The 24,829-nt window shown below is 44.1% G+C and overlaps 1 protein-coding gene across 2 annotated transcripts in view; it reads left to right on the top strand.

The window, feature by feature from the left end:
- Positions 1 to 2,591: 2,591 nt before the first annotated feature.
- HBEGF (heparin binding EGF like growth factor) overlaps positions 2,592 to 24,829 on the top strand; it is a 59,222-nt gene continuing 36,984 nt past the window's right edge. The window contains exons 1-2 of one of the 2 annotated variants that reach the window (XM_066591027.1): positions 2,592 to 3,009; positions 3,204 to 3,359. In XM_066591027.1, coding sequence (XP_066447124.1) covers positions 2,970 to 3,009; positions 3,204 to 3,359 — 196 coding nt within the window. In that variant the 5' untranslated portion in view covers positions 2,592 to 2,969. The remainder of the gene's footprint in view (positions 3,010 to 3,203; positions 3,360 to 24,829) is intronic. The other variant, XM_066591026.1, reaches the window with a different exon arrangement.

The raw sequence follows: 24,829 nt of genomic DNA, 5'->3' as shown, positions 1-24,829 counted from the left end.
TTTTTACTTTTTTTTCACATTTTTTTATTCATTTTTTTAATCTTTTTTTTTTAAACACAATTTGTATACCTCTGGGGGACTTACAACACTGCCCTGATGATCGCTTATACAGCGATCTCAGGCACTGGCAATGGCCATGGAAACAGGCCAGGCTCTCTGCGATTATATCGCGAGAGCCCGCCCACTTCACAGCGGGAGCGCGCTCCCTCTGTGAATCCTTCCTATGCCGCGATCTACATAGATCGCGGCAGGGAAGGGGTTAACATCGGCACGCCGGCTGTGGCTGACAGCCGGCTCCCGCTGTGGAATAGCGTGAGATCATACGTGAAGGAAGTACCCCGCTGCCAGGACGTAAACCTACGCCCTGGAGCGGGAAGGGGTTAAGGACCCCCTGCTCAAAAATATATTTTATCAATATACTTACCATGGCACGAGAGCACCTTTTTTTTAATGATATCATTTTTATTAAGGTTATTTTTTTAATACAATTACCCCTTAATTTCTATGCATTTATACATGCATAAGTATAACATGCATAAAACCTATCATTATGCCATCCAAATGATGCAATTAGTGATAATCAAGTGCACAGTATCTGTTGTCGAATGTGTTTCTAATTGACAAACATAGCTGATTGAAAGTTTTTAATAGATTAAAAAATAGCACATCTTTTAGTTTTATCCCCCCTACCCCGCACATTCTACGAAATTATATTAGCCTCTTGAACCATAGTAAATGATATACATTATTTACAAAGTAGCTTCCCCAATACTTGATTTCAGCCATCCCTCCCAAAAAAATCTCTCGGATACAATCCTTACACCTTTTCTGGAATCCCCACCAGTCGCAAAATATTTCTCCTTAGTTTATTTTCCAGATCATCTGCTTTACACTGGAGAGTATGGGCGGACCGCTCATATTTACTAATTTTATTCTACAGAGGAACGATTATTTCTTACATTTCTTTAGAGAATCTTTCAGTAACTTTCTACAAATCGTGTCTTATAAAATCCAATATCCTCTTTCAGGCTACCAACCTGAGCATAAAGGGAAGCCAAAACAGTATTAGTTTTAGTCACAGCTAAAATAAAACATCACATAGAGTAGGTCCATTTTGTTTATCATTTTGCATATACACACTACTAGCTAAATCACCTGCATAATAGTATTTGCAGAGGCAGATGGTGCATATAAAACAGAGCCATGCTTACCCTTCTCAGAGTGGAGCTCTACCACAGAATCTGACCCATGATGTCACTGGGTCGTCTGGTCCGGTGATGTCTCGTAAACTGGTCACATGGAATTCTAATGTAGAAGCCCTGGCCTATTTACAGGATGTCATGGATGACGCCCAGCATTGGGTCCTCCTATTGGTTGCAGCAGTGATGTGAATATACAACTGACTGCTGCAGAAAAAGTTATTGGAGTGACAGCAGGGAAGCAGTGGAGAGGTGTGTGTTTTTTTAAAATAATAATTTCATCCTCCCACTGTCACCAATGTATCTGCTAAATGTACCTTTAGGGTACATTTAGGCCCCCTGCACACTGCAGAGACGGATTCTGCATGTGGAATACTGCAGCAGAATCTGCCTCCGCCAGCAGCAGTGTTCGCATGTGCTTGTGTAGTTTCTTTTTCTTCTGTGCTGTGGATAGTCCGCATAGCAAGCCGTCGGACATGTGCAGTACATACAATTTTTTTAAAAACCATCTGCTTTTCCAGCTTTATCTCCTTTGGTTTCCGCAAGTGTGCAGGAAGAATCGATTTCCCATAGTATGCTATGGGCACTATTTGCTGCGAATCTGCAGTGCAGATTCCACAGCAAATATCCATCCATGGGCAGGAGCCCTTACACGTAGCGGAAATGCTACCGAATTTACGTAGTGGAAAATTATGTCGCAAGTTCTGCAGCATTGCCGATTCCAAAACAGAGTCAAAATCCACACCATTTGTGCAGATTCTGAGTCAACATCAGCTGCGTAACCATAGCCGATATTAGAAGATGCGCCTCACCTTTGAAGTCTTCGTCTGTCAGCACACCCTGTAGTGAGCACAGCGCCACTGGTCAAGTGATGCCACTTCGGCATCACCTGACCAGCAATGCTGCACTTACTATTTCGAGTGAGAATCTGCACAAACAGTACGGATTTTGACTCCGTTGTGGAAATGTTGCAGAAATTCTGCAGCATTTTCGCGATGTCTAAATTTCTTAGTTCGCTCCAGACATATCGCAGGTTTTTTTCATTCTCTCTTGAAACGTTTGACTTGGAGTGAATATAGTAAAGAATGACATATAAGCTTTCCACTGCACTTCCCTGTGTGGAAGAGTCACATGAACCTACAAATGACAACGGGCAGCTTTCTTCCTGTCACTGCAAAAGTCTCCTGAGCAGTCGTCTGTTGGAAATCCCTCTGTGGGCTCAGCCTATAATATATCCCATCCTGCTATATGTGCTATACCTACTACAGGGCTTAGTAGAATGTGTGCATTAAATAACCCTTAACTAATTGTCCTCACTGCTGTGTGGGGGTCCCAGGTCAGGTTTGCAGCAGTGAAAGGGTTACAGCCTGTAATGTACAGAAGCCCTTTCTGGAGGCTCCCATGAGGTCAAGCATCCAGATCTCTATAGATAGTGGTTTATAGCTTGCAGTAATGGCAGTGTGTACTTGACGGGTCAGCTCCATGCCAGCCGGCAGCAGAGGGGGCACAGCAGCATTAGTACTCTATAGAAAAAGCCAAATGATCCAGCTCACCAAAAAGAGCCAGAATTCTCATCACTAGTGCCCACGTCCTGAGTGTGACTGGGGTCTTAGTCAAGAAGGGAGTGGCTAGTCATATTTAAGGCAACAGTCGCAACCAGACATCAGTCCAGTGCCAGTGAGGAGCGGTGCCCGGCTGACATGCAGGCTGTATGGCGTGGGACGCCTCTCGGGGCTTAGCGTTGCTGAACACTTTCTCCCTGGAGCGACCATGAAGTTTCTGAAGTTTGTGCTCATCATTGCTCTAGAAGGTAAAGCTGCGCTCCATGTCTCAGCAACTTGTGCGCTTCGTGTCGCGTCCTGTCACTGTCGTCTATTCTGGGCTGACCGGGCTATAAATGGCACACTCGTACCTCATTGTGAAATGCAACTCGTGGCTATTTATATCATCGGCAGCGCCGAGTTTCCAGTCTGTGAGGTAAATGTGGTTCACAATCTCTTCCAGGATTGATATCTGTCACTCGTTTACATGGAGCCGTCATTAATCACAATGAGGTTCTCCAGAAACCCACCAATGAGCTGGCAGAGCAAGCTGAACCATCTGGTCTCAACGAGAAGGCATTATTTACTGGCGGGAATCACATCATTGCGTCCTCCAGAGGTAGGTGTGAGGTAACATCTGTGCCCGCTGCCCACTGAGGAGTCGGAGTATAGTAGTTGGTTAGGGCAACTTCATCACTAACATTCAGTCGCCCACAGAGGTGTGAGGTACCATGGGCGGCTGAGGGCCTCTCTACACGTTATTATATTTAGAGGGGTTTACCGAGATTTAAAAAAAGGTGCGAGAAGGTGATAATACAAATATAAGAAACTAGCCAATCAGATGTCCTGCCATGAATGGCACGTGACTGCTGAAGCCAGAGATTGGCTGAGCGGTCATGTCACATGACCGCTGCAGCTTCTTCTGCGCTGAATCTCGCTGGGAAGATCTAAACAGTTCTTTTATTTGTATCCATATATCATGACCGTGCAATATTTTTTTTTAATTCTCGGAAAACACCTTTGAACAAAAATGATTGCAAACATATAGTTGAACAGAGCCCAAATGCAAGAGTGAAAGGAGCAAAGTGAGACTTCTAACATCGTGGAGATGAATATTGGAGATGAAATAACAGTTATATTTCATTCTTTGTCTTTAGGGAAGTTTACTGTGTTTTTAACCTCGCATCCACCTAGGGGCGCTTTGAGTAGTATTATACTTGGTAAATCACTTAAAGAGCACTTGTCATAGTGTAAAGGTAGCGTGGCTGGCTGCATGGCTCTGCAGCAATGGTCCCACGGACTCTGTCTCCGTCTGCAATTAATGCCAACAGTGCGGGAAGATGTTTAACCTGAAGCCTACCGCAGGAGTTTGTGTTTGTGCTATGTATAGTTTACAGCGTTGAAGGGTTGCAGGAGATCTTAGTTATGTTGTTTATCTCATTCTCACACGAGAGTTTAATCAGATTTGGCTCCAATTTAAAAAAAAATAGTCTCACACCCAGATAACCCTTTTGATTTTCTCTATTTGCTGTCAGTGCTACCGCTGGCTAAAGGGTGCAAAGAAGTTGGATTGCACCAGCAGTACAATGAAAGCAGAAAGAGAAAAGCAATTAACTTTCAGGACAAAGTCAGCTCCACTCGTTTACAACAAGGAGCAAGCTCCTAGGGGTAAATGACAGGTAGTTAACAGTGCTGACTGAGGGCGAAGTCAGATGAGCTTTTTTTTTGCGCACACATAAGTGCGCAAAAAAAGCGCGTCTTATAGAACCATCGGTTTTCTATGATGTGTTCACATGTCCATCTTTTGCAGGTGCAAAATACTCGCACCTGCAAAAGATAGGACATCCGTGCATCAGGAAGGTCCATGCTGCGCATAAAGATTTCCCGCGGCCAGTCCCCTCCTCACTGAACACTGACAGCACTGTCACAGTGTTCAGTGACAAGGGGACTCCCTGCAGGGGTTAAAGAATTCCCCTACCACAGCTGTGGCAAGGGAACGCAGTGTTTTCCCATTGCTTCCAATGGGGCCAGCGCTAGGTGTAGAGGAAAAAAAAAAACATTACTCACCTAGCAGCGCTGTCCAGGCTCTGGCGCGTCTTTTCTCTGGCATCCCAGCACTGATCTAAAGCACTTTCTCCTGGCCGGAGATTTAAAAATCCCTGACTCTTGGAAGTGCTGGTCTGATTGGCTGAGCGCTCAGCCATTCATTGAATGACAGCTGAGCACTGCCTGTGATTGGTCACAACGCTCACCCAACCAGAAGCAGTGCTCAGCAATTCATTGAATTTAATGAATGGCTGAGCCCTGCCTCATGGCTGAGTGCTGTGACCAATCACAGGTAGTGCTCAGCTGTCATTCAATGAATGGCTAAGCGCTGCCTTTGATTGGCTGAGAACTCAGCCAATCAGACCGAGTACTTTCTAAGGGCGGGGATTTTAAAATCCCCATCCTGGAGAAAGTACTACAGAAGAGTGTCGGGGAGCCAGCAACAAGACGCATCGGAGCCCCGACAGCGCCAGAGAGGTGATGTGTATATATATATATATATATATATATATATATTTTTATTTTTTTTTACTGCAGCTAGGGATGGTTCTCAGGGAAGGGCTTATATTTCAAGCCCTTCCCCGAAAATCACTGCGGGGGTTGCCTGCATCCTGTTGCTTTTAATGGGGCTGGCTGCAGTAGCGAACTGAGCTTCAGTCATGCACATTTTTAACATGCGTGGACCGGGGTTTTTTGTTGCGCAAAAAACAATGCTTATCTGACTGAGCCGTGACTGCACTTTGTGATTAGCTAGTGTAAGTAAAATCATAATTAATGTTATAATAATGTTCCCTTGATCTCCTACGCCCCCCACTACTGTAAACTATACATAACTCATCTCTTCTCACCCCCCTGTAAGCTTAAGGCTAAACATCTCCCTCTGCTCCTGTCAACTGTAGGACTCAGATCTTGCAGGACCTTTAGTCCTCCAGCATGCAGTGTATTCGTCTACACTGCAAGTGCAGTGGATAAACCGCTACAAACCACCAATAAAAAGGATCTCAGAGGCTACTTGTGTGTAGTGAACCTATTTTTCCGCTTGGGTAGAGCTTGTTGACCCCAAGGCATGCTGTGTAAGTAAAATCATAATTAATGATATAATAATGTTCCCTTGATCTCCTACGCCCCCCACTACTGTAAACTATACATAACTCATCTCTTCTCACCCCCCTGTAAGCTTAAGGCTAAACATCTCCCTCTGCTCCTGTCAACTGTAGGACTCAGATCTTGCAGGACCTTTAGTCCTCCAGCATGCAGTGTATTTGTCTACACTGCAAGTGCAGTGGATAAACCGCTACAAACCACCAATAAAAAGAATCTCAGAGGCTACTTGTGTGTAGTGAACCTATTTTTCCGCTTGGGTAGAGCTTGTTGACCCCAAGGCATGCTGTGTAAGTAAAATCATAATTAATGTTATAATAATGTTCCCTTGATCTCCTACGCCCCCCACTACTGTAAACTATACATAACTCATCTCTTCTCACCCCCCTGTAAGCTTAAGGCTAAACATCTCCCTCTGCTCCTGTCAACTGTAGGACTCAGATCTTGCAGGACCTTTAGTCCTCCAGCATGCAGTGTATTCGTCTACACTGCAAGTGCAGTGGATAAACCGCTACAAACCGCCAATAAAAAGGATCTCAGAGGCTACTTGTGTGTAGTGAACCTATTTTTCAGCTTGGGTAGAGCTTGTTGACCACAAGGCATGCTACTATGATGCAATCAAAGAGATGTTGCCTAGTTACAGAGTTTGAGAGGGGTGCATTATTGGAATGCGAGAAGCTGGATGGTCACATTGAAGCATTGCCCACCACCTGGGCCATTCTGACAAAAATGTTAGGAGGTGTTGGGACCAGCAGATGTGTCAGGGAATGCACACAAAGCGACCAGGCTCAGTACTCCCTCGACAGACCACCAGTCACGACCAACGGTTTGGTTATCTGCCATCCAGAGACAGGTGGCACCATCGTTACAGGTCCCTGTGTCTGTCGGAAGCATTGGTCTCACAGCACTCATGTGTACTGCCTTTGACAGCCACCATTGCCTTCATTTACAGTGGTATCATGAACAACAAAACTGGAACTGAGTTGTCTTCAACAAGGAATCCAGGTTTAGTTTGGGCACTAATGACGGCCATGTTCGTACCTGGAGACCTATGGGTGGGCACCTCGCCTTGCCTTTGCTGTGAAACAGCACACTCCTCCCATTGCTGGTGTGATGGTCTGGGGGTCCATCGCATACGACAGTTGGTTCTCCCTAGTAGAGGCATGAGGGACAATGACATGCTGCAGTCACATGTGTTCCTCTCATGGCGGCTTTCAAAAGGCATTTTCCAGCAGGATAATGCTCGACTGCACACAACAAGGTGTCACAGGAATGTCTCCACAACATTGCCGCACTTCTGTGGTCTGCCCAGTCGCCAGATTTATCACCAATAGAATAGCTATGGGACCATCTGGGATGCCAATTTTGACAGCCTATGATTTTGCATGAACTAGACGCTCAGTTACAGCAAGTGTGGACTGATATGCTGCAGGATACAATACGAAACCTGCATGCTTCCATGCCCACCCGTATCACTTTGTGTATCTAAGCTAGAGGTGGCCCAACAGGGTACTAGGGCCTCCATGCCTGCCCGTATCACATCTTGTATCCAAGCTAGAGGCGGCCCAACAGGGTACTAGAGCCTCCATGCTGCCTGTATCACATCTTGTATCCAAGCTAGAGGCGGCCAGCAGCGTACTAGAGTCTCCATGCCTGCCCATATCACATCTTGTATCCAAGCTAAAGGCAGTACAACAGGATACTAGAGCCTCCATGCTTGCCTGTAGCACATCTTGTATCCAAGCTAGAGGCGGCCCAACAGGGTACTAGACCCTCCATGCTGCCTGTATCACATCTTGTATCCAAGCTAGAGGCGGCCAGCAGGGTACTAGGGCCTCCATGCCTGCCCATATCACATCTTGTATCCAAGCTAGAGGCTGCCCAACAGGGTACTAGACCCTCCATGCTGCCTGTAGCACATCTCGTATTCAAGTTAGAGGCGGCCCAGCAAGGTACTAGAGCCTCCCTTTAAGGGGTCAGTTTTCCACAATAAATTCTCCTTTTGTTCTCATATTGTAATCACTTATATCAACATTACAATCACACAGAGAAAGTTTCATTCCATTCCGACAACTGTTTTCTAGGTGTTTGACTTTTCTTTTACAATTAGTGTATGTTGTGGGGTTGGGAACCAAACGCCCTTCATATGCAGCAGGTTCTGGCCATGAAACACAGCCGACACTCGGCCACTATGGTTAGCATCCGATATAACTGTAATCGCAGCCGTCAACGCTTTCAATTAAGTATTTAAAAGTAACCTGTCACGTGTCTAATGCATCATAAACTAACTTATGGTTATGTTAGGGTAGGTGTCAGGGAGCCTAACATCACACCGTTCAAAGTTCCTGTTAAGCTTAAAGGAGTTTTCCAGGGAGAATACTATTGATGACCTATCTTTAGGATTGGTCATCAATAGTATTTCAATGAGAGCCGTGCCTGCAGTTACAAGCATTGGTCACTGCACAGAGGATTCTAAGGATAGGTCATCGGTAATGTTCTTTCTGGAAAACCCCTTGGATGCCAATTAGCCTGATGGAAACAAATACCAGAATTTTTCTTTTTTTTTGGACAATATATCCAAAATTATTTACTGACACATCAGAAAACCACTCCAAACACAATCAAACGCCCGCAGCACCACAGCAAACCCTTATTCAAGGGGAGGCTCTCCCTGCACAGCCACTGTTCAGAAGATGGATCCAAATCTTCCACTTAATTCCCAAAATCCTATACAGAAATGGCAGCAGAAACATTCAGGTGCGATAAAACAGGTTTTTCTTTCTTTATTCCATCCTCAGTAAGCACGCAACGTTTCGGCCGTTACAAACAGCCTTTGTCAAGCATGTTACAATCAAATACAACCCCCCTTAAATAGTTTAAAACATGGAAAATACAGGCATATCATTGGTTGTCAAATCGTTCCTCCTACCACTTAATCAGTTGTCAGCTGTACCATAGCAGCTCTTGTGTCCAATCCAGGACACACAAGGATCCAGAGTCCTCCTCCCCGGTTGGGCGCGCCATCACCAGAGCTTCTGCCTCAATCTCCGGTGTCTCAATAGGGGCAGCGCGCCTGCCCTAACTTCCTGCTGACGTCATCGCGATCTCCGCGTTCATTCCCTCCCCCTGCAGTCTGTAATCACGTTACTACGTCGTATCCCAGCAACGGCTACACCAATCACAGTGTAGCCCTGTGTATCAAGAACAGTTCTGCAGCGTCGCATCATCAAGCCACAGCGCCGTATCCTGGCAACTGTTACGCCAATCTTATCGCTGTATAATGCATCAGGGACCGTTCTACAGTGCCGCATTGTCATGCTATCATATCTTATCACCGCAACTCCTATATTAAACACATTATGTATCAAGGGCAATACCACAATAGCGCTTAGTTTACCTGCATTATATACACGGTAAATCCCAAAGCACATCACGTTCTATAAACGTTCTGTTATCTCCATTGTTACTATGCTTGTATAACCAGCTGACATATTCATCCATAGTGTACAGTATATATTGATGTTTAGCCCAATTGATGTCCTGACACTGTACCCACACAGTATACCGCCTTTGACCTAGTTGTCACCAATTCCCAGGTTATTATACCCCCAAGGGGAAACCCATCAATACAGTACTAATCATTAAATTTACAATAAATTTCCTTGCATATATTTTATTAGATTCAGATAATGCAAAAACAATCAGAATCAATCAAAATGTAACCGCACAGTATCCACACTGATACGAGTTACACTGTGTCAAGCCAAAATTGTATTGATGCACCGGGAAAAAGGAACTCCAATCCTAGAAAAAATAGAGAAACATATTAATACCTATTCCTGTAATGCCGCCTCTCCATTAATTAAAAACACTAATCACACACAGAATCATAATCTAAATATGTGGCAAATAGCTGTATTCATTGTTAAGCCCCCTCGGTGTCATTGTATCTAGCGTGTGTATCCATCGAAGCTCCTTGCGTTTCAAGAGGTTCGCTCTATCCCCCCCTCTATTTAATATGGGGACATGGTCTATAACCCTAAACCGTAATTGGTCTACGGTATGACCATGTTCTAAAAAATGTTTAGGGATAGGCAGTTCTTTTTTCTTTGTACGTATAGTACTTTTATGTTGGAAAATTCTTTGTTTCACCTCTTGCGTGGTTTCTCCCACATATCCCAACCCACACGGGCAGGTTAATAGATACACTACGAAACTAGAATTACAAGTAAATCTCCCCTTGATTGGGAACTCTCTTCCTGTAAAAGGGTGCCTAAACGAATTACCCTTTACTAAATTGCCACAGCAGGCACATCCCAACCAGGGAAAGTTGCCAGGCCTAAAAGGCTGCAACAGTCCCTGTTTGGGACCCCCCCTCTCTTCCGTTACTGTATGTACAAGCATATCCTTGAGGTTTTTTCCTCTCTTGTATGCCATGATGGGGGGAGATTGAAATTCACGAATTTCACTACAACCTCTTTGTAGTATGTCCCAGTGCTTCTTCAATGTGCCCGCTATCCGGCCACTCATATTGCTATACGACATAACACAAGGGATCCTATCTACTGTCCTCTCAGTGTTTCGAGTGGCCACCACTCCAACTCCTTCCACTTTTCTTTTTGCTCTACTCAGAACCACCTCTGGGTAACCTCTCTGGCGAAATCTATTGCACATCTGTTCCAGCCTCTCCTCTACTACCTCCTCATTAGCAATTCTTTTGACTCTCAAAAGCTGGCTTCCCAGTAGTGATGTAATCATGGGTCTTGGGTGAAAGCTTTCATATCTTAACAGATTATTGCGATCGGTGGGCTTCCTATAGATGTCTGTGTTCAAGGTGTTCGCTGTTTTAATTATCAACACATCCAAGAATTGAATCTGTTTCTCCGAACACGTAAGGGTGAAACGCAATTCAGGAAAGACACTGTTCAAGGCTTCTTGGAAACAACTCAGATCCTCAACAGTGCCTTCCCATAACACAAAAATATCATCAATGAAGCGCCACCATGACTTCACATACTGCCAAAATACCGAGGTGTACACATGATCTTCCTCAAACGCTCTCATGAATATGTTTGCGAATGTCGGAGCCATGTGCGCCCCCATGGCGGTGCCCTGTCGCTGCTGGTAGTACACCTCCCCAAACAAAAAATAATTGTTGGTGAGGATGTACTCCAGCAGCGACAGGGCAAACGCAACACACCGCATGGGGATACCTGAGTTGCTCAGATAACGCTCAACCGCCTCCAAACCTTTGGAGTGCTTGATAGAAGTATATAAAGCCACAACATCAAATGTCGCCAATAAGGTGTTTTGCGTTATCTGCACTCCCTTTAGTTTTTCCAAAAAGTGGCTAGTATCCTTAATGTAAGATGTAGAACCTACAGCAAATTCACGTAGCACCTTATCCACAAATTTCGAGGCATTTGAGAATAATGAATCGCATCCAGAGACAATTGGACAGCCCGGGGGATGACTAAGATGACTAAGATCAGAAAACCACACTAAATAAAAAGATTAAGTAATTAAGTAATATAATTACCACCATACAGTGCACATAATAACCCCTAGCAACACCAAATATCACAGTGCAGCACAACATAGATTCTTAGCAATGCTAAGGAAATACAACTCAAAATACCTCACAAGAACCACTAAACACCTCAGTGCAGCAACAAAATACTTCCCCCAAAGCACCAAATGCCACAGTGCAGCACTACAAGCAGCATTGTCCCCATTCCCTCCCCTCCACTACTGACAGCAGCGTTGTCCCCATACCCTACTTTCCACTACTGACAGCAACATTGTCCCCATTCCCTCCCCTCCACTACTGACAGCATCATTGTCCCCATTCCCTCCCCTCCACTACTGACAGCAGCATTCTCCCCATTCCCTTCCCTCCACTACTGACAGCACCATTGTCCCTATTCCCTCCCCTCCACTACTAACAGCAGCATTCTCCCCATTCCCTCCCTTCTACTACTGACAGCACCATTGTCCCTATTCCCTCCCCTCCACTACTGACAGCACCATTGTCCCTATTCCCTCCCCTCCACTACTGACAGCAACATTGTCCCCTTTCCCTCCCCTCCACTACTGACAGCAGCATTCTCCCCATTCCCTCCCCTCTACTACTGACAGCACCCTTGTCCCTATTCCCTCCCCTCCACTACTGACAGCAGCATTCTCCCCATTCCCTCCCCTCTACTACTGACAGCAACATTGTCCCCATTCCCTCCCCTCCACTACTGACAGCATCATTGTTCCCATTCCCTCCCCTCCACTACTGAAAGCAGCATTCTCTCCATTCCCTCCCCCCCCCCCACTATTGACAGCAGCATTGTCCCCATTCCCTCCCCTCGACTACTGATAGCAGCATTGTCCCCTTTTGAAAGCAATAGAATGCAGTGTGTAAAATATACTATATGAAAAACGCTAACCACTATGCGACATATGAAGAGGTTAGTACAACGGTTACTGCCAAGGGGTTGCTTAACACAATTTGCCATTTATCCTGCTTTAAAAAAAATATAATACAAATGGCCAAAGAGTCTTTTGTTATCCAGAATGTCAACTCTCACTGCTAAAAAGTTCCTCATACAGTTCCCTTGATGACAAAATAAAAAACTTATGGCTCTCAAAGTATGACAACACAAAAACGATTTATTTTTTGTGTGTGGAATATGAAAAAAAAACACGAAATTTGGAAGTTCTATAATTGTACAGACTTGGAGAATTAAATACACTGCTTGATGAATACCGTAAAATAAAACTCAGTCAATGGCGGAATTGCAATTTTCCCCCTCTAAGATTGACAAGAGTTTCTAAATACATTATATTACAATAGGAAACAAAAATGGTGCTCCATCGTGTGGAAACACTAGGAAAACGGCTCACCTGAGATGTCTGTGCAAAAGCAGATACAATGCTGGAAATGGTTTAGGTTGACCACTGATGCCAGTTCCTCGACCCAGGATGGTAAAGATACTGCTGTCAGATAATGGTACATTGCACTGGAAAAAATCAGGAAATAGTCAACGCTGTTGGTCAAAGTAGAGGTGTACATGGTAACTAGTAGGTTTAGGATTCTATATTGAATCAATTGAACCAATGCCTCTGTTAGGCCATGAAATGGTTAAGACACAGCTCAGATATAAACTAACAAGTATGAGAAATGAAGGGTCAAAGTACGTCCCATTTTTTGCATGACATTGAGATCAAAATACAGTATTTTAAGAGGATAATTGACAGATCATTGTACCATGTAAGCTGTCCAGCCTCCTCTCACTGCAGCCAGTTTTTGGGCTTTCGGACACGATCTCATTTTTCTAATCTGCTATGTGTCACTCATCCAAATAATTCTAAATTGTTTGTTCATGACACCTTGTATTTTATATTAGTGATGAATTTTGGTGACTATGTTTTGTGTTTTATAAAAAAAAAATCTAAAAATCTACTGATCTTTTGGGAAAATTTACATTTTTTAAAATGTAGAAATTTTCTGCATGTAAGTAGAGATGAGCGAGCATGCTCTGAAGGCATATACTCGAGCGAGCATCGCTCTTCTCGAGTAACTGCATACTGATTCGAGCAAATGCGGGGGGTGTGGTGGGGGCGACGGGGGAGAAAGTGAGATCTCTCTCACTCCCCCCCGCCACCCCCCCGAGCAAATGCAGTTGGGCGGCGGGGGGAGTGAGAGAGAGATCTCACTCTTCCCCCCCGACGCCCCCTGCCACGCCCCCCGCATTTGCTCGGACGAGTATGCAGTTACTCGAGAAGAGCGATGCTCGCTCAAGTATCTGCCTTTACCGAGCGTGCTCGTTCATCTCTACTTGTAAGGCTTCCTACGCATAGCTGAGTTCGATATGAAGATTAAGCCCGATATCGCGCTCATGCACGTGCGATGTCACCGTGGATGTGAGACGTTTTTGTGTCAAAAATGCCTCCCATCACCTCAATACAGTTGCGATCCTCTGGCACGGCTTTCAGAATTTTTACGCTAATACGAGGTGTTCTTTTGGTTTAAATGCCTCCCATCACTTCTGTGAATTGGCGATCCTCCGGCGTGGCTTTCAGCTGCATTAGAGGATTGGCAAGTGTTTCCCATTGTTTTCAATGGAAAACCTTGCATCGCACTCCGTGGGATGTGTTTTAATGTCCCAATAAAAATAATGCATTACAAGGAACGTGAAAAGATAGGACATGCAGCGATTTTTAATATTGTGTATATGACCCCGTTCAAAATAAAGGAGTTCATATTCGTGCGAGATTTGTGGGTCTCGCAATGCACAAATATCGCGTGAGATTCTTGGCTGTCTAAAACCATCCTTAGGCTTATAAGTTTAGAAAACTTTTCCAAACTTTCAAGAACATTTCCAAAATCTATTTTTTACAAACCAATTAAGTTTTAATGTGGCTTTGATGAGTCTATATATTAAATTGGTCATTTGCTGCAATCGGTAGCTCATCCTACCTCCTCCTTCCACCAGTCGCTGCTATCCATGTCCTCCTCCTGTCATGTGCGGCAATTGCCACAGAATTTGTCATACAGGGCTCTTGTCACTTGTGCCTGTATGGTGCATGTGCTCGGCCTGCCTTTTAAAGGGACAGCTCGCACCCAGGCAAAGTGGATTTTCCTATGATTATTTAAGAGACTAGGGGCAATAGGAAAACAATACCCTACAATTTTTTAAGCAATTTATCCTGAGTACTGATTCTCCATATGTGGGGAACAGCTGACTTTTTGAACACTTTTTATTACTTTTTTTTGAAAAGCAAGGAATACAAAAAACCTGCAACTCTGGCACCTGTTTTTTTATTTATTTTTTTCCTATGCCTTTCACCATGTGGTATAACTGAAATGTTTGATTTCTTCTGTTGGTCAGTATGATTATGGAAATTCCAAATTTGCTTAGCTTTTTTATACTTTATTTTGAAGCACAAGAAAATTATTTAACGGAGAGAAAAATTGCCATATTCAGCTGGTCTGCCAAACAAGAAACCTGTTATGTCATTCATACTCACGAACTGGCGAAACTCCGGCAGAACTCAGAAACAGCGGATATAACTAAGAAACTTACATAAATCATGACTAATAAATGCCCAAAACATGACCAAGCATACCTGCATGCATAAACAGATGTAAATAGATACGATGCAAGGTATTGGTTCATATTTTGGCCAAGATATTTAAGCCCATGAGCCCACTTCAAGGGTCCTTGTTGTCTTGCGGGTCCCTACTCTAACGAGACAACTACCACATGAAACCTGCCTGCATGCAGGGCGATTGTTCCAACAGGGACGGCCTTGCGCTGGAACCTAGGGACCTACCCAGACCTAGATGTTAAATGAAACACATTAGTACTGACCACAGCTCACACCAACATGCCAGGGATTTGCATACAACACCGAACACCATGCACTCTGAACAAGACTGTTAACACCACATGTCCGGCAGATGCACAGACATGTTGGAACATGATACTGTTCACACGGAATACACTGCACAAACAGAGGAAAGCCCAACAGCCTCTAGCAGAGGAGCTGGTATATATGAGCAGCAGACCAGTGGTGATTGGCTGCCTGGAGAAATCCACACCCAGCCAGTTCAATCATCCCACACCTGTGCTGCACTGCTAGAAACCCATGTAGTACAACAGATCCAAGCAGCTAACCCTAACAGTACTTCCCCCTTAAAGTGAGGCCTCCGGAACCACAGGCATCCAACGCACAGGGGTCTAACATCACAACAAACACAGGCATCGAACACACAGGGGTCTAAGACCCAGGGGACTGACTGCCTGGAGAAATCCATATCCAGCTAGCTCAATCAACCGTCACCTATGGGGGGCTGCGCTGGTACCTAACAAAATCGTTCATTTACTGTATAATGAACGAGAATGACTGAATGAGAACTATTTAAACTGAACGATAAGTGAATGAGCCAACAACGATTTTTATGTTGGCATAGAATAAACGACGAACGAAAAGTGAGAAATGTATTGTTCAATGTTCGATCGTTGGCTGCGTTTAGACTGAATGATAATTGTTCAATTTCATTCGTATGAACCATTTTTTTTAATGCTAATCGTTCCGTGTAAAAGGGCCTAAAAATTAGGCCAAGATTTTAATCTGCCTTTTTCACAACATAAAGATAATGTAGCTGCATGTAAAACCACGGATAAGAGATTGACGCAATGAGCTGAGCTACCTGATGACTTTGCTCAGCTATATCTGTACTGTTCTGTCTAACTGGGTAATTAGGCTCAGTTCAAGCTTGCGTGATGTCAGCATCTGTGGGGAGTTACACTGGGCTGTGGTATTTTGGATGGTAATAATAGCTCAGTCTGCAACTCTGTTTTTGCCATCAACATACCAGAACTGTGAGTTTCCTTTAAATTGAATGTGTCCATTTGGATCATTTGGATAATGGATACTTCACAGCATCATGGTTTCTGTTATAATCATAAGCCAAGATACCAGAGCGAACAATGCTAGTTCAATTTGCGCCTATATCTGTTCCATTGCTTGGTATCAGTTGTACCATATGATTGATGGACTTTTCAGGGATTGATGTAATGTCATACACATAGATATGATCTAGGGTTAGATGCTCTCAGATTACGGTAGATAAAATTAATTGTTAGGAAATTAGTCTTGAAAATTAAAAACTGTAGTATTTTTCATTACTATTCACAGAACTTACAGGGGTTGATTCTCCATATTTAAAGTCTGTAAGGAATTTGTTCCCCTAGGTGAGGAAAATTCGCTTCTACTGCCTGGAGGGGTTGCTTTCATCTAGATCAGGGATGTCAAACTAATTTTCACCAAGGGTCATATCAGCCTTATGATTGCCTTCAAAGGGACTATTGTAATCGTAAGACTATATAGTAATAGTGACCCCCATAGTGAGCGCAATAGTAATAATACCCCTTTTTGACCTCAATAGTAAGTATCCCCTACATTGGTGGCCCCAGTAATAGGGACCCCCATAGTGTCTCCAGTAGTAATAATGTAGTGGCCGCAATAGTAATAATGCCCCGTTTTGGCTCTAGTAGTAAGTGTCCCATATATTGGTGGGCCCAGTAGTGATATTGGCCTCTGGCCTGGCAGCATCCCTACAGGCATTCCACTCACCCAGCCTGCTCCTTTGGCAGGTGGTGTCTGCAGCAACTGATGAGTCTCTGACTGCTGACCTCTCCCCTCGGCATCTGCACTTCATATAGAACGGCGCATACAAACACCGGGGGATAGAGGTCAGCAGTTACAAACTGCACTGCCACCGGACCGCTGCTTCAGGCTGGCTGAGTGGAATGCCTGTTAGGTTACTGCACAGCAGTGGGCCACATAAAATGAGGTGGTGGGATGGATTCGGCCCACTGACCCTGAGTGTGACATGTGATCTAGATCAACACTGCAGGATAATAGGCTGAACTGGATGGACCGGTGTCATTTTTTCAGCATTACAAATTCTGTTACTCTTCTTCTCTGCTACTGACACTTGGTAATGCCAAGACAAAGAGTGCATTGATGGTTTTCTATGTGGGATGAAACCCACTTACAATTTTCCTACTGTAACTGTAGGAATTGTTGTACAAATATCACATTCTTTCCTATGCGGTGCATTTGCCCTTTGTTAAAATACTTGGATTTATTTGAAGATATGTAAATATATTTGTGCTTTCTAAAGGCTCTTTTAATTTAATGTAAGAAAACTTATGCAAAGCTAGGTTTTGCAAATTACACGTGTTTTAGTTGTAGGGAAATAGGAAGATGGAACAATGCCTCTACAGCGCCACCTATTAGAAGGCAGCATACCTGCAAGTCGATGCCTGACCTTTTAACACGCCTAATAACAATGACTGGGAATATAAGCCAAAGCCAGAGTCTTCCCTCGAAGTAAAAGCTAAACCTTGTACAGACAGGTGTTTTGGGGGTTTACCTCTCATCAGTGTGCAGTAGGTGGCTGGCTTGACTGGCAAGAAGCCTATGACGTGGGTCAGGAAGGGTATAGTTTCTTCTTAGGGAAAGCACCAAGAAGGTGTAAGGAGACTTATTAGGCCATCGCTGCTCTTCTGCCTCTGCAGCACCACCTATTAGTTGCAAGAAATCCAAATCCAATCATGTTTTGGCAACTGCCGTGTCACACATCAACCGCACTGCAGTCTTTGGTCGTTCGCTGTGTGTGTCGGGGCTAAGGTTGACAAATAGCCCTAGCATTAATTGTTCAATTAATTCATAGAATGGTGGAGTTGGAAGGGACCTCCAGGATCATCGAGTCCAACCCCCTGATCAGTGCAGGATTAACTAAATCATCCCAGACAGATAATTGTCCAGCCTTTGTTTGAACACTTCTATTGAAGGAGAACTCACCACCTCCTGTGGTAACCTGTTCCAGTCGTTAGTCACCCTTACTGTCAGAAAGTTTTTTCTATTATCTAATTTGTGTCTCCTTCCTTTCAGTTTCATCCCAATGCTTCTAGTCTTTCCCTCTGCAAAATGAGAATAGGGCTGATCCCTCTGCACTGTGACAGTCCTTCAGATATTTGTAGACAGCTATTAAGTATCCTCTCAGCCTTCTTGTTTGTAAGCTAAACATTCCCAGATCCTTTAACCATTCCTCATACTACATGATTTGCAGACTGCTCACCATCTCGGTAACTCTTCTCTGAACTTGCTCCAGTTTGTCTATGTCTGTTTTAAAGTAGGATGCCCAGAACTGAACACAGTATTCCAGATGAAGTCTGACTAAGGAAGAGTAGAGGGGGATAATTACCTCACATGATCTAGACGCTATGCTTCTCTTAATATATCCAGAATTGTGTTTGCCTTTTTGGCTGCTGCATCACATTGTTGACTCATGTTCAGTCTACGATCTACTAGCATAGTTGTCCTATGTTGAAAACTTTCTTTTGTTTACTTACATCAAGGAGCCTGTTTACTTCTATGAAATGGCAAAGTAAGGATGCTTTTAGACAGAGCGAGGAATCATTCGCGCGAGCAAATTATGTCACCGTTTGCTCAACGTTCAATTTAAACACAAATAAATTGTTTATTTTTTTTCTTACAGGATTGTTCAATCAATTATTTTACTGTATCAATGGAACGATAAGCCAATGATGATTTTCATGCTTGTATGAAATAAACGATAAGTGAACAATTATTGTTCATCGATCGATCGTTGATTTTTTTTAGCTATAGTCATTTCATGTAAAAGCTCCCTAAGGCCGCCTACAGACGGGCGGAAATTCCGCGGCAGGATTTCCCACAGAATTTCCGCCCGTGGAAGCTGCCATAGGATTGCGTTAGCAAACACAATCCTATGCAGACGGCTGCGATTTGACCGTGCGAAATATCGCGCGGCAAACAAATCGTGGCATGCCCTATTTCTGTGCGGGGCTCTGCGAGCCGGCATATCAAAGAGCCAGAGCCGTGGAGTGAGGTGAGTGCCACGCTGCTCTCTGCAGACGCTTGGGTCGGGTCCCGCTGCAAGAATTCTCACTGCCGGATCCGACCCAGCCATCTGCAGGTGGCCTAAGGGTATGTTCACACTGTGGATTTTGGCACAGATCTTTTGCCAAAATTCGTGCCAAATTCGCTTTCTATCCATTTGAAAGAAATCTGAATTTTTCTTTCCAATGATTTTTATTGTTGTTTTTAATAACATAACATACAAGTGGATTTGTGGTTATGGTCATATGAATGAATTACAAAGGATAGACTATACATTCCTATACCGCATATGATCTGTATATACAGATTTATTTTATAAGTCTATCTGTAAGCTGAAATGTTCAGATTCTTTTATTAGTAACATTCTTAGCATTTGAACCTAGAAATAACATTTAACCATTGTGTACCATTTTGATAGTTATTGAGCCTTGTGATATTGTTGGATGGGGGATTAAGGGAAGGGGTTAAGTTTTTAGATTGGCGGAGGGTAATGATTAAGCCATATCTTCCATTTGTCATAGAAGGTGTCTAGTTTCCCACCTTGAACTACTAACATTTTTTCATATAGGCAGTTGTTTGAAACTATCAGTGTTATAGCTTTGATAGAAGATATTCTATTGCTTTTCCAGTTACGTGCTAATGTAGGATGGGAAGCATGAAGAGCATGGCATGTGATAGTTTGAATATTCAGTGGGAGGCTGTCAATGCTGAGCAGCAAAACGGCCAGGCCTGGACTACTTTTTATTTAGGGTGAAGGTGAGAGTGATTTCAAGAGACGGAACACTGAGCCCCACAAATTATAAATAAGTGGGTAGCTCCAAAAGATATGTAAAAGTGTGCCCCCTATGTCCACAGCCTCTCAGAATCCGAACTTTTATTCCGCTGATTTGAATCCTGTGTTACAGGGGAAAAAAGAAGTGAGGTGTCCCTCTTAATGTGAATCCACAGCGGAAATTCTGCACTTGGATTTTTTCTGTTCACAATGGTTAAATCCATGGATCTACAGCAAAATACACATCACAAATATGCAGCTTAGCTGCGGGTTTCTGCCACACGGTTATAGAGGTCTTGTAGTTGAAATATTTGCTAGTTCCACTAGTTTGGAAGCTTAAGATACAAAAGATGTTTACTTGGTGGTGGGCCCAACTCTGAGACCCTGGCCAATCAACATAATGAAGGGCCCTTGGGGCACATGTGATCATTGCGACTCACTCTAAGGGTGCATTCATACGACCGTATATCGGTTGAGTATTCACACCAGCTGATATACGGCGTCTCTCTCTGCAGGGGGAGGAGGCTGGAAGAGCCGGGAGCAGTGCTCTGAGCTCCCACCCACTCTCTGCCTCCTCTCCACCCCCCTGCACTATTTTCAATGAGGAGAGGCGGGATGGGGTGGAGCTAATTCCAGGAACTTAGCCCTGCCCCTGTCCCGCCTCCTCTCATTGCAAATAGTGCAGAGGGGCGGAGAGGAGGCGAGAGCTCAGAGCACTGCTCCCGGCTCTTCCAGCCTCCTCCCCCTGCAGAGAGGGACACCGTATATCGGCTGGGCATGAAAACCCAGCTGATATACGGTCATCTGAATGGACCCTTAAGAACAGATGTACCTACTACTGCAGCTTATATTATTCAGTTGAGCTAGACACATGTGCTGTATGGATAGAAATAAAGAGACATAGAGGCTTGACAGCAGAAAAAGACCATATGCTCCATCTAGTCTGATCTTATATTTCTGATTTATTTTCCTCCTAAGGCAGATACAGTATATTTATCCCAGGCGTGCCTACATTCTTTTACTGCTGATTTTCCGAGCACATCTGCTGCTGTGCTAATTTATGTTTTTTTACCTACTGACTGCAGAGGAAAGCAGTTCTGCCATTGCATTTTTATGTTTTTTATATACAGATGTGTCCTCCTTTAACTTGAAAATTAAAGGGGTTCTGTCATTAATTTAAAAAAAAATCAATACTTACCTATTCCTTCCCAGGCAGCCGTCTTACTGCATCTTCTCCTCACTGATCTTCTCCTGGCTCCTCCAGTACCCCGGGTCACCTCACCTCCGGCCACCTGGATCCTCTTCTTCCTGTTATGTAGCGTCCCATCTCAGTATTCTCCTTCCTGCAGGTCAGTGTATGTTACATCACTAATGATGTAACATTCACTGCCTAGCAGGAAATGCAGAGCTATTGCCGAGACTGCGCATGTGCGCTGTATCGCCGCAAGTGTTCATATACTATTGCAACGAGACAGTGCACATGCGCAGTCTCGGCAATAGCTCGGCATTCCCTGCTAGCCAGTGAACGCTATGTCACTAGTGATGTAGCATACATTGCCCTGCAGGAAGGAGACTGACGAGAATCGATGCTTCGTCACCGGAAGAGGAGGGGGTCGGCTGGCTTGCTTGAGGTGACCCGGGAGACTGCAGGAGCCAGGAGAAGATTGGTGAGGTAAGGATCTGGTAAAAAGGCTGCCTGGGGAGGAATAGTTAAGTATTACTTTTTTTTTTTCTAATGACAGAATCCCTTTGAGTCAAAATGTTGCAAGATGTGTAGCACAATCAGAAAAAAAATGTGTATGTCTGACAGATGCCCACCGTACAAATCACAAGGTGCTGATTTCTTCCTGTCACTGTAGAAAGCCCCTGAATGATTGTGTCTCACAAATCCCTTGCTGTGTAATGTGTTATCCCTCACAGCTGCTCCCTTACAGACAGAGCAGGCTACAGGAGGGGTTAATAAGGAGTGGTCAGTTTACTCTCACTGGCAAATTTTTCAAATCTGACAGTCCTCCAATCTTCAGTGCCATAGAATAGAAGCATAAAAACTAAAGGCCCATTTACACGGAACGATGATCGCTCAGAATTCGCTCAAATGACAGTTTTGAGCGATCATCTTTGCATAACTCTTAAGTAGCTAATTAGCTACTTAAAGAGTTAAATGCAGGCGGAGTGTGACACCACTGATAACTCCAAGAAAAACAGCTGTTTTGTATATGCAAACAGCTGCTTTGTTCTCGCAGTTATCAGTGGTATCCTCAGCTGATAGCTCCAAGAAACAGCAGGAGTGCTGGCAGCTGCTTTGTTCTCGGAGCTTTCAGCTGGTATCCTGTTGAGAAGTCCCAGTGGAATACCAGCTGAAAGAATCCAATCAGCCACCTGCTGATAAAATCAGTGTGCAGCGCTGATGACAGTCATCGGTGATTTCCAGTTTGCTAGAAATCACTGAGGAATTATTAGTGCACAAACAGTGCACGATGGCTGCGCGTGTAGACACAACGATTATCGCTCAAAAGATGGCTTTTGAGCGATAATAATCATTGTATCTAAATGGGCCTTAAGCAATTAGAAATTTTTAATGAAAACCAATTACAAAAAGTCCTCACTTTGAAAGATACATTAATTAAAGAAAATAAAAAAGAGTGCAAAGATGTATATAGCCTTTAATGAGAATCGTGATCGGGTGGTCTTGATTCCTAATGATTTTTGGAAAATCGAGCCAATCCCAAGCTGAACTGAGTATTCCAATTACTAACTCCTCACTAGTCTATTAGAAAAAATAGTCAAATGTGTCCTAAGAATATTGTAAACATTCATGTATTGGTTGTTTGAGTGCGTCCTTTACTCTTCGGTATGCCTAAGATTATAAATGGATATGGTCTCTGAAGCTTTGTGTCTTTAACGCATTGTGTAAGGGAAACCAGGCAATTTCTCCTCCATCAGAGGAATTGTTCAGTCAGTGTTCCTTTTTTAAGTTGTTTCAGATGGAAAGTGGGAAAATGTAACGGTGTGTTTATATGTGGTTGAAGGTGGTGCCCCTTTGATGATTAGCTTCAAATTGAGAAATTCAACTGTGAAATGAGAAATGTGATGCATAAGGCGAATCACACTGTCTGGAGCTTTCCATAGCGTTGTTATGGAAAGCGCAGCCGCGGCGTCCACGAGCGGAGAATCATAGCGATTCAAATCACAGCATGCTGCGATTTGCTGAGATTCTCCATGGTGAGCCTATCTGTCAGATAGGCTCAGTGCGGAGAACCTTCAGCTGCCTCCTGCTCCCCGGGGGCGGCTCCCGTGGTGGAGATCTGCCGCAGAATATAGCTACGCCCTTGGACAGGCAGCCTTAGATGCATACTGAATGAATTTTAACTAAAGAAGGAAATAGATTCAAGATATTCCTCATAACACTGGTCAACAATTTAAAACCTTTTTTTTATAACATGGGTGAATGACTAATTTCTGAGTGCTGGATTCAAATATCCATCACAGACAGACTTTTGTGCATTAACAATTACTATATCTCAGTATACATATATACAATAAGAAATATTTACATGTCTTGGAAGTGAAAGTAAATGTTATATTTTATTAAATTACAATATAAGGGCTCTTTCCCACGAGCGTATATCGGCCGGCCATGAAAACGGATGGCCGATATACGCTACGTTGGGAGAGATAAAACTGCTGAACGGGCGCACAAATCAAGTGTTTGTTCAGACGGCATGGGTCCCGGAACATATACATCGAGACTACCATGCCATCGCCCCTTTCCCCTTCTTCCCCATCGCAGTCTCACCTCTGCGCACTCCTACTGCACTCGTTCTTTGCAATAGGCGGGACAGGGGCAGAGCTAAGCGCTGTCCAGTCCCACCTCCTCCCATTGACGGCTATGGACAAGGGGCGGGAGCGTGGCTCCGCCCACATACCGCCCCTTGTCAGCAGCCAACAATGGGTCAGCACTTAGCCCTGCCCCCTCCCATTGAAAAGGAGGAGAGCCAGCAGGGAGGAGAGCAGAAGTGAGCCTGCACGGGGGAGGAGAGCAGAGGGAGGGAGTTTAACAACCACGCTGCTAAACTCCCTTCCACCTCCAGCCGCCTCCATGGGCTCTCATAGGAGCCCATGCAGCAGCCGACGTTTTCCGGCCCAAAAGATAGTTTCAGGACTATCTTTTGGGCCCGACATAAAAACGCACGGCATGTAAGTTTCAGTGTGGCTTGACCGAAACAGACTGTCTCGTCCACTTTGCTGCTTAGGCTCGGGTTTAAGATTGCCATCAGAATTTCTGTACAAAAATTCTGTGGCAATCCGCACCGTGTGAACCCAGCCATAAGCTTCCTTCTATCTCAGTGGTTATCACTGTTGCCTTGCAACCACTGGGTCATAGGTTCAAATCTAAATTAAATGTTCACATGGGTTTTCTCTGCTTTCCTCCCCCACTCCAAAAAACATACTAATAGGCAAATATAGATTGTGATTCCCTGTGGGAACAGGGTCCAATGTAAGTTATAAGTCTGTTTACAGCACTGTGGAATATGTATAAGCTATATAAACAAGCTAACTATATTGGTCTGGGAAAACCTGTGTGAAAAAAGGAGGCCGTCCTTCAGTGCAGTACTTACTCCTCTAGAAGCATCAGGATTCTAAGTGTTTCATCATCCACCATAATATAAATGTGATAAACTGTGCAGACCATATAACTGATTATATTAACGTTATATCCA

This window comes from Eleutherodactylus coqui, chromosome 2 (genome assembly GCF_035609145.1).
Source record: "Eleutherodactylus coqui strain aEleCoq1 chromosome 2, aEleCoq1.hap1, whole genome shotgun sequence".
NCBI lineage: Eukaryota > Metazoa > Chordata > Amphibia > Anura > Eleutherodactylidae > Eleutherodactylus > Eleutherodactylus coqui.
Note: the sequence above shows the minus strand (reverse complement) of the source record. Positions and strands in the feature narration are given on the sequence as shown.